The sequence below is a fragment of the Epinephelus lanceolatus genome, chromosome 6, assembly GCF_041903045.1.
Source record: "Epinephelus lanceolatus isolate andai-2023 chromosome 6, ASM4190304v1, whole genome shotgun sequence".
In the NCBI taxonomy this organism is placed as follows: domain Eukaryota; kingdom Metazoa; phylum Chordata; class Actinopteri; order Perciformes; family Serranidae; genus Epinephelus; species Epinephelus lanceolatus.
Genome location: NC_135739.1, coordinates 29,837,660 through 29,850,590, shown reverse-complemented (window position 1 = coordinate 29,850,590; position 12,931 = coordinate 29,837,660). Strand labels below are relative to the sequence as shown.

Below are 12,931 nucleotides of genomic sequence, written 5' to 3'. Positions count from 1 at the left end.
ATAAATACAAATGATTCTTTGTTTAGCTCTTCACCTGTTTTGCTCATGAGTCACATTTCTTTTGTTTTTCTTTTGTCTACACGCAGATGTTACTGTTGGCTGCATCTGTGGAGGTGGTTACTTGACAGCCCTCACACCTTCACTCTTGTCTCATGTCAGACCATGTCCCAAACAAAAAAAGTTTTCAAAATCCCTGAAAAAGTTTTTTGCCCTTTTTTAAAAAAGAAAAAAAAGAACTGCCAGAGTTCAGGAATGAGTCAGGCATTTGTTCAACTGAGGGTCTTTGTTTTATCTCTATTGTGTTGTCATTCCTGGAGTGTGCTTTGTATAAAAAAACATGGGATTTCTATGAAAATTAATGAGAAAACTCATACATTTTTAAAAATATTAAACCATATTATGATGTTTCTTGTGTTTGCAGCGGTGAGCTACATCCCTGAGAAAGTGGTGGCACGGCCGGGGGACAACGTCACGGTATATTGTGTGTTCAATGACCACAGCATCAACGCCAGCACGGCCATGTGGATGCGCAACTTCCAACAGCGGCTTCATAGCAGCCAGTATCACCCGGTTAACCAGTGGGTAAGAAAAAAATTAGAAACTCTCCTTCCAGACTCTTTGTATGTTTCTGGGAACATTTCCAACAATAAACTGAATGACTTTCTTGTGTATTTTTAGAAAAGTACGTTCTGTGTTAATAACTGAGAAGATTTTCCTTTTCCAACTAAGGTCAGCCAGATCACAGTGCGTCCTTCAGAGTCTCGGATGTACGACCTCCTGCAGTGCACTCAGGAGTGGACCATCCCGTACAGCCAGATCTATGTACAAGGTGAGCTTTGTTGCACCTAAATAGAACAGACAGAAACAAACTATCATCAGACATCTTGTATTTACCTTCAAGACATGGACTTCTGGAGTCAAATTCAAACATCATTATTTCACCACGGATGTTTTAAAGTTACTGGAAGTCTCTTTTCTTGTGATAGCGTTCCACCACAGTGGACAAAGACAGGAAAGAGAGTGGCGACATGTGACTGCACAGCAACGTGAACCAAAATAATCCCAGTGCACTGAGGTCATCTCAGTTGAAGTTTGTCACGGTGACCTAATGTGAGCTTTTCTCCCTGCATGTCTCAGGAGCTTCCATAGATATAACATGCGAAACCAACGGTGACATCGACGCGATGACCTGCAGCTGGAAGAGCACACAGTGGACAAGACTCAAATTCAGATCCAGGTAAAGCCACAATTTACATTTTACAGTAGCCGTCTCCTTTTTAGTGAAGTGCTTTAGGATGTTTGTTCAAGCTGCGGTATTGTTAATGAAACCTCAGAGCTCAATGTGCTAAAGACCTGGAAGTGACTGTGCACAGTGTCCCAGAGAGCACATTTAGAAACCCTGGAAATAGTCGTGTGAAGTGATAGCAGGAAGTTTATGTCACCAGTGAACAATAGGTCAATGTCACTGAGACTTGTGTCCTCGCAGCAAAAGAAAGTCTCTACACTTTAAAAACCACAACAACAAAGAGGACTGACAGAATGACGTAATGTTTGTTTCATAACTCTCTTGCGCAACACTTACTTTTTTTTAACTTTTCCTGTAATTCTCAATCTTTTAAATAGAGATTGAAAAAATACATCACTGTATATTTAAGTGACGGAAATTTGAATTGTATGTGTTATTCTGGTTTATTACAACTTGTTCTATAACAATCAATAACAAAACATGTAATTGCTGAGATCTGGGAATGTAGCAATATCACTAAAATATGTCTGACTTTCCTGCATCCCCTAGTGCACTGTTATTCTCTTCCCTTCCCATACCATTGGGATTTGCTAACTCAGATTCTGTGGTAAAACAGTCCCTTAAAATCTGGACTAAAATAACACTGCATTTTGGATAGCATGGGAATTCTTTCCTGGCTCGTCTATGTGCAAACCACCATTTATGTCCCTCTCTATTAGGTAGCTCCTTTCAATTTAGGACTAATGAAGACATAATAAAAATGAAAGATCTTTACATTAATGACACTTTTCCATCTTTTGAATAACTTTGCAATTTATTAAATCCTGCTCAAACCCATTTCTTTCCATTTCTACACATTCATAACTATATTAGATCCAATACAAATACAAAATACCTTTACCAGTGCACCTGATAGCACCCAGATGGAACCTATGTTTTCTATTGATCCTTCGTTGAGCAGGATTATATCATATATCTATAACTGTATGTCTCTGTATCAATTAGATATATCCCAAGAGTTTCTGAAATCTGCCTGAGAGGAAGACTTGGGAGTTGGCTTAACAGAGGAGCACTGCATAGGGGCACGTAAGGGTGTGCACTCACCATTTGTTTATAATAGAGTAGAATAGAATAGAAAGCCTTTATTGTCATTGCACAAGAACAAAGGATGCTACATATACAACGAAATTGTGGGGGCTACTTCTAAGGTGCAGACAAGAAATACAGAGAAGTTGCCTTTGCGTAGTAAACAATATTTATGCAACAGGATTGTTGCGTAACACGAGGCAATATATAACAGACAATATAAAATAACTAGTCCATACCCATTGAGTGCACAGTTGCCCACGTACAGTTTCACATGGTGTGTGTTTGGGATACAGGTCATAGGAAATTGCAGATTAAATAGTCAACTGAACCCATTAAGTAGAGCAATGTATTCAGACAGAATTTTTGTGAATGTGATAGTACGATTGCTTTATTGAAAGTACAGTAGTACCATTACCAATAGTGGGATAGTTAGTGGGTTAAAACTGTACATTAGTAGTTGAGGTAGCACGTTGAAAGGCAGATAGTTAAAGTGTTTATATGTTGTATTGACTTAAAAGTGGGGCGCACTGGTAGAATGACTGATGGTAGAGGAACTGACAGTTTCTGTGATTATGTACAGCAAACCATACCATGACTTAGTCATACAAAACATTGGGCCACAGGGGGAGCCACAGCGATCAGTCTTATTTTAGCCATTTTTAAGCATTTTTCTGTTGTTATAGCGCCACCCAGTTGCCAGTTAGAATTAAATTTCTCCAGTCACCTTGAGGCGTCCTGTTCTACATATCTACCAAGCTTAGTAAAAATCCATATGGCGGTTAGGCCTAGATAAGAAATTAGCTCTCTAGCGCCCCCATTTTGTTTGATGGGGTCAATAATGGAGGGGTCTCCTCAGATTATGTGTGGTCATATGCCTACAAAGTTGCATGGTGATCGGTGAAACCCTTGAGATGTCATACACCTTTATGTGATGAGCCACGCCCTCCGCAATATTCATTGCCTTATAGAAGCTCAGTTTTAGTAAGTTTTCCAACTTTTGCCAAGAGGGAACTTCAGATATTGGTCCCTAGATTATGTTCACCGAGTTTCATGCAGATCGGTCAAACTTCCTAGGAAGAGATCGATTGTAAGTGTTTTTCAAAAAATTCAAAATGGCGGAAAATCTATATAACTGGAAGTTATGGGTTCTTGAGGCAAATTTGTTCCTGATGAGGAGAGGCATCTCTGTGCAAAGTTTTATGTCTCTACGACATACGGGGCATGAGATATGCCCATTCAAACGGTCATCAATACAATTACAGATCGACTTCCTGGTTAAACTTCAACACACCATACAGGTTGTAGTTTTGTTTTGTCTGTGCAAGAAGTGATTATTACAGACATTTTGGGTGCCGTCACTTCCAATTTTGTCTCCAAATTCAGTAGTTTTGGTAATTTGACCTAACTGTTGGCTTGTTTACAGACTTTATGATCATCTGACCACTTGTTTGTTGCCTCGTGTGACATCATTGCATCAAGTTTCAATTACTTTGGTGAAGAGAATATTATTATAACCAATATAAATTATGTTCAAAATTATGTTCTAAAGTTTTAAGAAATTGGAATTATCCTTTATCTTAATATATTTATCAGTAGTGTTGTGTATTCAAATCTTGTACTTTGAATACATGTATTGCTCGTCTGTCCGTCCTGGAAGAGGGATCCCTCCTCAGTTGCTCTTCCTGAGGTTTCTACCGTTTTTTTTCCCCGTTAAAGGGTTTTTTTGGGGAGTTTTTCCTTATCCGCTGTGAGGGTCCTAAGGACAGAGGGATGTCGTATGCTGTAAAGCCCTGTGAGGCAAATTGTGATTTGTGATATTGGGCTTTATAAATGAAATTGATTGATTGATTGATTGAAATACCAAAGGTAAAGGATTATAAAAAGTGAGAGTACAGTAATCTATCACAATATATCACCTGTTTGTTGTTTTTATTTTGTATTAATATTCTAAATCTTATCAAGTAAATGTTGTGGAATAAAAATACTCTGCAAGTAAATCACCACATTTGTATGAAGGTAAAGAAAAGGCCTATACAGCAGGATAAAGTGACCATTATTATATTTTCATGACAGGTGGGCTGACCTGCAGTGCGACGTGATGGAGGAGAGGGAGCGAGCGGGGGAGAAAGTGGGGGAGATGGGGCCCTCGTGCCTGCAGGTCCGATCCAAGCAGAAAACCTGTACCATCCAGCCCCTGAGGATGAACTGCTACAAGCTGTGGCTGGAGGTCCCGTCCCGACTGGGCCCCATCAGGTCTAAACCCATCTACCTGTCCCCCATCGATCATGGTGAGCAAGATGGGTTCGTGTGTGGAAAATATCACAATAATAACACGCTGAGATGACACTCCTCCCGCCATAACATTATGTCATGGGAGTTATGATAATTTTATGTGTTTTTGAAATGAAATAGCATGTGGAAATACCTCCTGTTAAATCGAGATATAACCCAGAAACTCTTGAATATCTGGATTTTTTTTGTATTTTTATAAATCAGACAGCAGTTTTTAGAGCAAGTGGTTATACTGAACTTCAAAAGAAACCATTGCAACATTAAATATTCACAGAGAAAGAGTTGCATGAAGAGAACGTTTAAATATTGAGGATTTAGTGATTAATTGATCCCAGAAGAACTGAAAACAGCATGACCTGATGTTCTGCACCAAACAAACTCTGTTCCTTCATGCCGTCTCCCCTGCAGTGAAACCCCACTCACCCACTAATGTAAAGGCAGTGAGCAGAAGCAGCGGGGTCCTGCTGATCTCGTGGGAGCCTCCGTCTCTGCCAGTCGAAGGGCTCCAGTGTCAGTTTCGGTACCACTCACCCTCCGCTGTGAGAGCCCAGCCGGAGTGGAAGGTAAGCTAGTTTGTTTGACTGTTTGCATCCAATTATCTTCCAAAATGTTCCTCCTGCGGTAAGAAGGATGTTTATCTCTTCAGAACAAACATATTAGAAGTCACTCAGGTCTGGGACACAGCTGGTAAATAAGTCTCATATCTGCTTAAATGACAGAGGATGCTCTGAAAATGGACTCAGCTGGTCAGTTTGACCTGACCTGTAACGAGCTGGTACAAAACCATATTCATCTGATTGAATTATCTAGGAAATTGGATGCATGCTACCAATATGATGAGAAAGATGAGGAAATACTTTCCTCTCTTTGTTTGGATAAAGTGGAGGCAGAGTTTTTTTTTATTTCCTTTATCTAAAATGCTCAAAATAAAATGTCATGCCCTCAGATCCAGAGTCCAGTGCGGGTGCCATGGGCGGAGGTCTTAGTGCCGGACATGTGCCGGGTGTATGTTGTACAAGTACGCTGCATGCACACCAGCGGCACCGGCCATTGGAGCGAATGGAGCGATTCGGTCTACTCCACACCTCAGAACAGCAGAGGTACAGCAGAACACCTTTACTTTCACTCTTCATGTCTAATGTAACCTTTTTAATCACACCTGACCTTTTGATTTTAGCTCTAATGGGAAACAGCCCACACCACCACACACATCATACCACAGGTAAAACCAAAGGTAAAAGGTGGCATGTGATGTAATTGTCGGTCTCCCCCCTCAGCTCCTGAGCGAGGCCCCGATTTCTGGAGAGTCCTTCAAGATGATCCATACAGAAACCAGACAAATGTCACTTTGCTGTTTGAGGTACATGAACTAAAATATAAACATCTTCAGGATTATGACTAAGACACAACATTAAAAATGCTTTCTTGCTTTTTTGCAGCAGCATCATCTCCAACTGTCAGCACGGTCTTACTGCATAGATGGATTTATAGTGCAGTACCAGGCATTGAGTGGCTCTGTGATGAGGGAGCAGATTGAGCTGGCATCCTCCTTCAGCTTTGAGTGGAACCAGGTGCCCCAAACTGTGACGGTGGAGGCCTACAATAATCTGGGGAGCTCCGCTAACAACTTCAACATGACGCTAGAGAGACAGCCCAAACGTGAGTGAGCTGAAAAATAAGTTTCATTGAAATTTTTCTTGAACTAAGAGGGAGTATTAATCATATTCTCTCCAACGCATACTCTGACTCTATTCTGTAAGGACATGAGAGTTAATTGTTAGTTTGCCCTCTCACCAGTGTGGGGCTGCTCTGTTTGCTATGCTCAGTATCACATTAGCATTGCAGGATATTTGAAACAAATAATTTCACTGTTGGAGCAACAGGGCAGTTACTATATGTAGCAATGTCCACATCTGCAGTCATCTTACAGCCTCTCTCTTATTCTGTGGCCTGAAGTCTGAAGGATAGCTAAGGCAGTAAAGGGGAGGACAGCAGGTTTGTGGGCTATGAACATACAAAGCATTTTTTGCCTTTAATGGACAGGACAGTTAAGTGTGAAGGGGGAGAGAGAGGGGGGATGACATGCAGCAAAGGGCTACAGGCTGGACTCGAACCCGGACCGCTGCGGCAACAGCCTTGTACATGGGGCGCCTGCTCTACCACTAAGCCACCGACGCCCCTAAAAATCATAATTCAAGGCATTTGTTAAGCAAAAACATTTTTGGTTCCAGCTTTGCAAATGTGAGTTCTTGCAGCTTCTCTAAGCTGCTGATCATTTTGGACTATTAAACCACCACCTTGGGCTATGGAGTTGACATATTTCACTTTCTTTTTCATATTTTTGGACATCTGGACATGGCATGGCAAAGATACAAATGAGTGACAGACACAGGCAATAGCTAACTCAGCAGACAATATGCTACAGAATAAGAATCAAATAGAAATGTAATTATAAAATAATGTAGAGTTTCTGTTACACTTAAAAAGATTTCACCTTCAAAACACCAGAGGATTTATCTTAAGTCATAAATAAATTAATACAGCTCAATTAGATGATGACATAAAGATTCAAGCAGCCAGAAGAAAAATCAGCCAGTTTGATTTGTATTGTGCAACATGCTGTTATGTTCCAGTAAAGATATGAAAACTGTAGCTGAGATCAAAAGGGCTCGCAGTATTATTGCGTTATGAAAGTTCAGGTTACAGAAGTGAGATTAGATCAGATTCATGGTCAGTGCTTCACCGAGATATGCAGGTGCACATGTACTGGAAAGGAAATAACAAGGTGGTTTCCCGTAATGTTTTTCTTTCAAACTATGTAAAAGATGGCAAAACTAAAAAAGTCATCAAAACCGAACCTTGTTTTTTCATTTTGCTTTTCACACACACACACACAAAAAAAAAATTCTCGAAAAGCATTAGTCAGGCCGCAGTTTTTTAGTATAAAACAATTTGGCACTAGCACCATGGCCTTATAACACATTACAAAAAAATGTAAGTTAAAGCCAGGAGCATGAACAGCCATCCATTAGGGCATGACACATAAAACACGTGTCTCTGGCGAGCCCATGAAAGTGCTGATTGAGGCCCTGCTGCCATTAGCTGTAGTGTAGTAAACACTATTACCAGCACTCCAACAGAAGTTATTTAAAATGACTGTTTGCAGTGTAAGACAGGGGGTTGAGTGTATGTGTGTGTGTGTGTGTGTGTGTGTGTGTGTGTGTGTGTGTGTGTGTGTGAGACAGTTGTGTCCCTTTCCCCCATTACTTATAATTCAGGGGAAAGTATTTTCATTAAACTGCTAACTGGCAGAATCAAAATGCTTTCCCATGGCGGTGGTCTGTTATTATTATTTGTTTTACAAGAAAGCTGTTTTTGAGACATTTTCCCTTAAGTATTCAGACAAAATGTTTTTTAGTGTTATTAGCAGCTAAACTAAAGCTAAACAACTGATGCTGACATTAAAGGGCCGTACAGCTACTTATCATTCATGATTTATGATTATGTAGCTCTGCAGTGGTTTATTCAGGTTTTTCCTTCGTCTTTTTAAAGTGGCAGTAATCCATATCTTTATGTCAGCAATGATGCACAATGACTATATGTATGTCAAAGGCGTCAAACTCACAGGTAATTAGCATCTGGCCCTACAGTTAGTTCTACAGAGACCTTAAGCGTCTTTGAGCACAAAGTTTCCAGCCCAGTACTTTCCTGATTTGATTCACTCACACTGTAAGTTTGTTGTTATGTAGAAGGGAGTTACTTTTCATTTAAAAAAAACAAAAACAAAACAATCCTCTGTGCATATGCACTACCTGCCAAATGGCAACCTCCTGGGCTTTACAGCAGAGATAAACATGATGACATTTTAGCAAGGCTTTAAGTTGCGCATATTTAAATGCTGGGCCATTTGAGCAACAGGCTGTCTGTGTGGCATCTACAGTATGTGAGTCAGCTCCAACCTCTCATCCAAATATGGCACTTCTGGCTTCATAAAACCAAGATGGCGACAGCCACAATGCCATAGTTGAGGCTGCAAAACGGGAGTCCACAAACCAATGGGTGACGTCACCGTAGCTACATCTAATTTATATTATTCTATTATTTTATACAGTCTATGCTACAAGCCCAACAACAAATGACAAACAGGCAAAGTTAGTGACTAGCAGGTGAACATAGTGGAGTGTTTAGCGGCAAGAAAGTCAGACATTTTCCTCAGGAATTGGTGAAGATCAAAGCAAAGCTGAAAGGAGAGTGAATATTGTACATAATTCATTAGGTGGACACAAACATGACTCCAGATGAGTGCTAATGTTGCTCTGTGTCTGCTGGATGTGTAAGAAGCAACTGTCTGCTCACACATTTGTCATATCTACCTAAAAGGTAGATGAAACAATACGTGCTCACAAGTTTTTTTTACACTTTCCCCAAGTGGCCAAAGAAACAATCACTGCAGCTTAGAGGGAAAAATTAACTTTATAGCTTTATAGTTTATACGTTAGAAGCACTACATCTGTGTTGTTGGTGCTCACAGCATGCAGAAAAATAAGCAGAAAATCCTAAATAAATGAATGCAGAAAGAAAGGACATTTTATTTTGCATTTACTTTCTCATGCAAGTGTAACAGACCTGAACATATTGTAATCATGTAGTGTCTTCTCACTCTGCAGGCCGCAGCGTGCGTTCGTTCAGCGTGTTGGTTATCAACAGCACCTGTGTGTCTCTGTCCTGGACTCTGCTGGACAACAACTCTGTGCCTCTGTTCATGGTGGTCCAGTGGTCTCCACATAAGCAACAGGACTCAGATCATCACAAAGGCCGGATTGGAGAAACATGGGCCAGACTGCCCTACACCGACCATCCCATCTACCTGAAAGGTAACGTGACCTCTTTTCTGTCTTTTCAGTCATTAGTTTATTTCTCAGTGTAACTGTTAACAGTGTGTTTTACTATGAAAAGACAGGTATACTCAGCCAACATGTGACGATGTATCATTTCAGGTGATTTCTTCGGCTCTGAGGAGTGTGGCTTCTACTTGTACCCTGTGTTTGCTGATGGAGAAGGGGAGCCAGTGTACGCTATAGGTATGTTGGATAAGTACTGAGGTGTTGAAGGATGTTATTGGTATTAATTACAGGTCTAATGTGTATTTTTCCAACTGTTACAGCTTCCAGAGGAGATCCTGCAGCCTACATGATGCTGATGATCATCTCCTTCCTCTCCATCGTCCTGTTCGTCACCCTGATCCTCACCCAAAACCAGTAAGAGGCTCCTGTTCAGTGCATAAACATTTTAACACTACAACAGCATTATGTTTTCTTACTTGCAGATAAAGCAATTTTTTATATATTTAATCTCGTACCAGATATTAATTGTGCGGCATCAGTGTACGCCAATTAGTTTTTTTACCCAGACACCTGTAAGAAATGATAAATGATGGAAGTCTCTGGGGTGCCGTCTAGTTTCAGGAGCAGAGACACTGACCGTGAAGAATTAGGAGTGTGACATTTAACAGGTCACAAAGGTGTAATTTCGTTTGATGTTAGCTGATGGGAGGTGGGTGGAGGTAAAAAAAGCCATGAAACAGAGAGATAATACCTAAAATACCCGCTGCATTTTTTCCAGAATGAAAAGGTTTGTGTGGAAGGATGTGCCCAACCCCAACAAGTGCTCCTGGGCCAAAGGACTAGACTTAAAAAAGGTAAATTTTTATGTGAAAGTACAGCCATTTATTCTTAAATTATAACACACTATCAACCCTATTTCCATACGTTTAGAAACTTGTTTATACACTGGCTGCTCTTGAATGTGATTCATTTGCATTCCCAACAGAGAATATGCAGTTCGTCTCCCTTCTTGACCACTTTGACTACATTTTCTTCTCTTGTTAATATGTTTCTAGATGATAATTTGAAAACTAAAACTTTACCTGTTTTTGCTCGTCTTTCTAGGCTGACAACTTTGACCACCTGTTTCAACCTGCAGAGAGCCTGTCAGCCTGGCCGCTGCTCCTGCCAGCTGAGAACATTTCAAAAGTCGTCATAGTGGACGAAGTTGATCTCTCAGCTCTGACTACAGCTTTAATCCAAGTCCCACTTGTGTCCCTGACTCCTGACCCAGCCACTGCCTTACCTATCTCCCTTCCACCAGGGTATGACTCGGAGGTCGACCAAGCCCAGCCCACGGAGAGTGAGGTGCTCCTCAGTGGAGCTCCATCCTTAGCTCATGATACAGATGCTTTAACCAGTTCGAGCCCAACAACAGATCAGTCACAGCTGATCGATCCACTGGCAGAGCAGCCTGGCAGCACTGACAGCTCTGCTCAGAGCTCTGCTCAGAACTCTGCTCAGTCTTCAGTCACATACGCTACTGTGCTGCTCCCCGATATGAAGCAGGAGCAGCCCCCCATACATCTCCACTACAAAGATGGCAGTGGCAGCAGCTCCAGTGACGAGGGCAATTTCTCTGCCAACAACTCAGACATTTCTGGATCTTTCCCCGGCGGCCTGTGGGAGCTAGACAGCTGCCGTGGCGGAGAGATAGACGACCCGCGGCGCTCCTGCTCCTACAACTCTGTGGAGGAGCTTTCTGAAACATCAGAGCAAGAGGATGAGGAAGAGGAGGCGAGAGAAGAGAAGGACTTATATTATCTAGGAATGGACTACCCAGCGGAGGATGAGGAGAGCGAGGAAGACAAGGAGCAGATAGAAGAAGAGACAGATATTGAGCTACTTAAAAATGTGGTTTTGAGCAGGGAGGACTGCTCTGTGGAGCTGCACCCTTTGCTCAGCCCTGAGGACTCGAGCGAGCTGCTGTTAGCGTCAACACGTGGTTTTTCCTCGCTGTACCTGCCTCAGTTCAGAACTGCTCCGTACACGAGGCAACTCACAGCTCAACCACATGACGGCAAACCACAGCAGTGACTCTTGTACAGGCCACATTTGAATTGAAATGAATCCGTTGTGCTGTTGAGTGCGTCATGTTTCAGCATCACCAAAGCGGGTTTGCATATTATGTTCCTTTGGAAACAGTGAGGTATGGAGGTGAGAAATGTAAAGAAATACCTCGACTGATGTGTGATTGTAAATCGATATTCATCAGTGCTGCTATTGTGTTCTGTGGGAAAAGACGTTAGATGGGCACAAGCCTCAGTTGTAGGCATTTCTTTCTTTCTTTATGGGGCTTTAAAACCCAGATTCTGCTGTGCCACACGGCTCCTCTGCAGTCAGTTACTGATGCAGGAGCACCTGCTGAGAAAATTGAATTGTTTCATTGGAGGTTAGGCCGGTGGAATTAAGTTCGTTTTTCACAGAGAGCAGCAGGAAGACTCTAAAAGCAGTACATTAGTCAGCAGGAAGACAGTAACAGAAGTGGTGGGCATCTTGTGGCTTCAAACATCCAACATACAGCATATTTCACAGGTGGTCATACCTTAGATGCATAAATAAAAAAAGATGTGGTAATGCTGTCTGTGCCTACATTCACTCATCTGCTGCCAACGTAAAGAAGTCTCTCGTTCTCTGCTGAACTATGCTGGCTACATTTCATGTGAAACATGGAGGAGGTTCAAACAGTAAAAAATAAACGCACAGAAAGCGAGAAAGAACAGAACTGTAATCTGCACAGTTTCGGCTTTCTCTAAGCACATTAGACTGTGAAGTGAAGGCGAACCTTGGATGTCACTTCAAAGCTATCGGTGTGACTACATCAGATGCAAGTTAACAAAGGAAACAGATGTAGTCTGTGAGTAACTGCAGGTGATTTTTGGGCACAGAATTGACTGCATTTGTAATCAGCTTGCGCAACAACATCTGCATGCACTAACTCACCCACCAACCCAAAGAATGTCTTTTTGTACGTCGTGCTGTAATGTATTTGAGACTTTGTTACAGTTTGTGAGAAATGTGATATCTATTTTTTCTGTGTTTGGCCATTAACATTAAAAAAACACTGTCTGGAGTAAATAAAAGACTAAAGAATGTATCTTTGAAACCGGAGGAAGACAAAAATGAAAAGTAATGAAAATATTTGTTGACAGAAATTGTTATTTGTATACTGAGATATTTTGTCTATTTTTCATGGTGGAAATAAAGTGTTTATTGTGAGTACGTCTGGTTTGTTTAACAGGGATTGGCACAGTCAGTGAACTGCTCCAAGCGTGTGCGAAAGAGTTCAGACAGCCGACACTGGTTACATGGCTGAAAAAGAAAAACAACCAGTTTCGACATCAGGGTTTCAAATGAAGAGGACATACCGGTCTGATCCTTTTTGTACTTTCATTCAGGGGTGTGTCAGCTGGAGGGTAAC

At 41.4% G+C, this 12,931-nt stretch overlaps 1 protein-coding gene across 2 annotated transcripts in view; it reads left to right on the top strand.

Moving 5' to 3' along the window:
* The window catches only part of lepr (leptin receptor), a 56,209-nt gene extending 43,482 nt beyond the window's left edge, over nt 1-12,727 (top strand). Inside the window, exons 10-22 of one of the 2 annotated variants that reach the window (XM_033622224.2) lie at nt 422-582; nt 730-829; nt 1,138-1,237; nt 4,409-4,623; nt 5,036-5,190; nt 5,574-5,727; nt 5,905-5,987; nt 6,070-6,286; nt 9,295-9,501; nt 9,625-9,708; nt 9,792-9,885; nt 10,250-10,325; nt 10,576-12,727. In XM_033622224.2, coding sequence (XP_033478115.2) covers nt 422-582; nt 730-829; nt 1,138-1,237; nt 4,409-4,623; nt 5,036-5,190; nt 5,574-5,727; nt 5,905-5,987; nt 6,070-6,286; nt 9,295-9,501; nt 9,625-9,708; nt 9,792-9,885; nt 10,250-10,325; nt 10,576-11,547 — 2,618 coding nt within the window. In that variant the 3' untranslated portion in view covers nt 11,548-12,727. Of the gene's footprint in view, nt 1-421; nt 583-729; nt 830-1,137; nt 1,238-4,408; nt 4,624-5,035; nt 5,191-5,573; nt 5,728-5,904; nt 5,988-6,066; nt 6,287-9,294; nt 9,502-9,624; nt 9,709-9,791; nt 9,886-10,249; nt 10,326-10,575 lie in introns of both variants that reach the window. The other variant, XM_033622223.2, reaches the window with a different exon arrangement.
* The last annotated feature ends 204 nt before the right edge of the window (nt 12,728-12,931 follow it).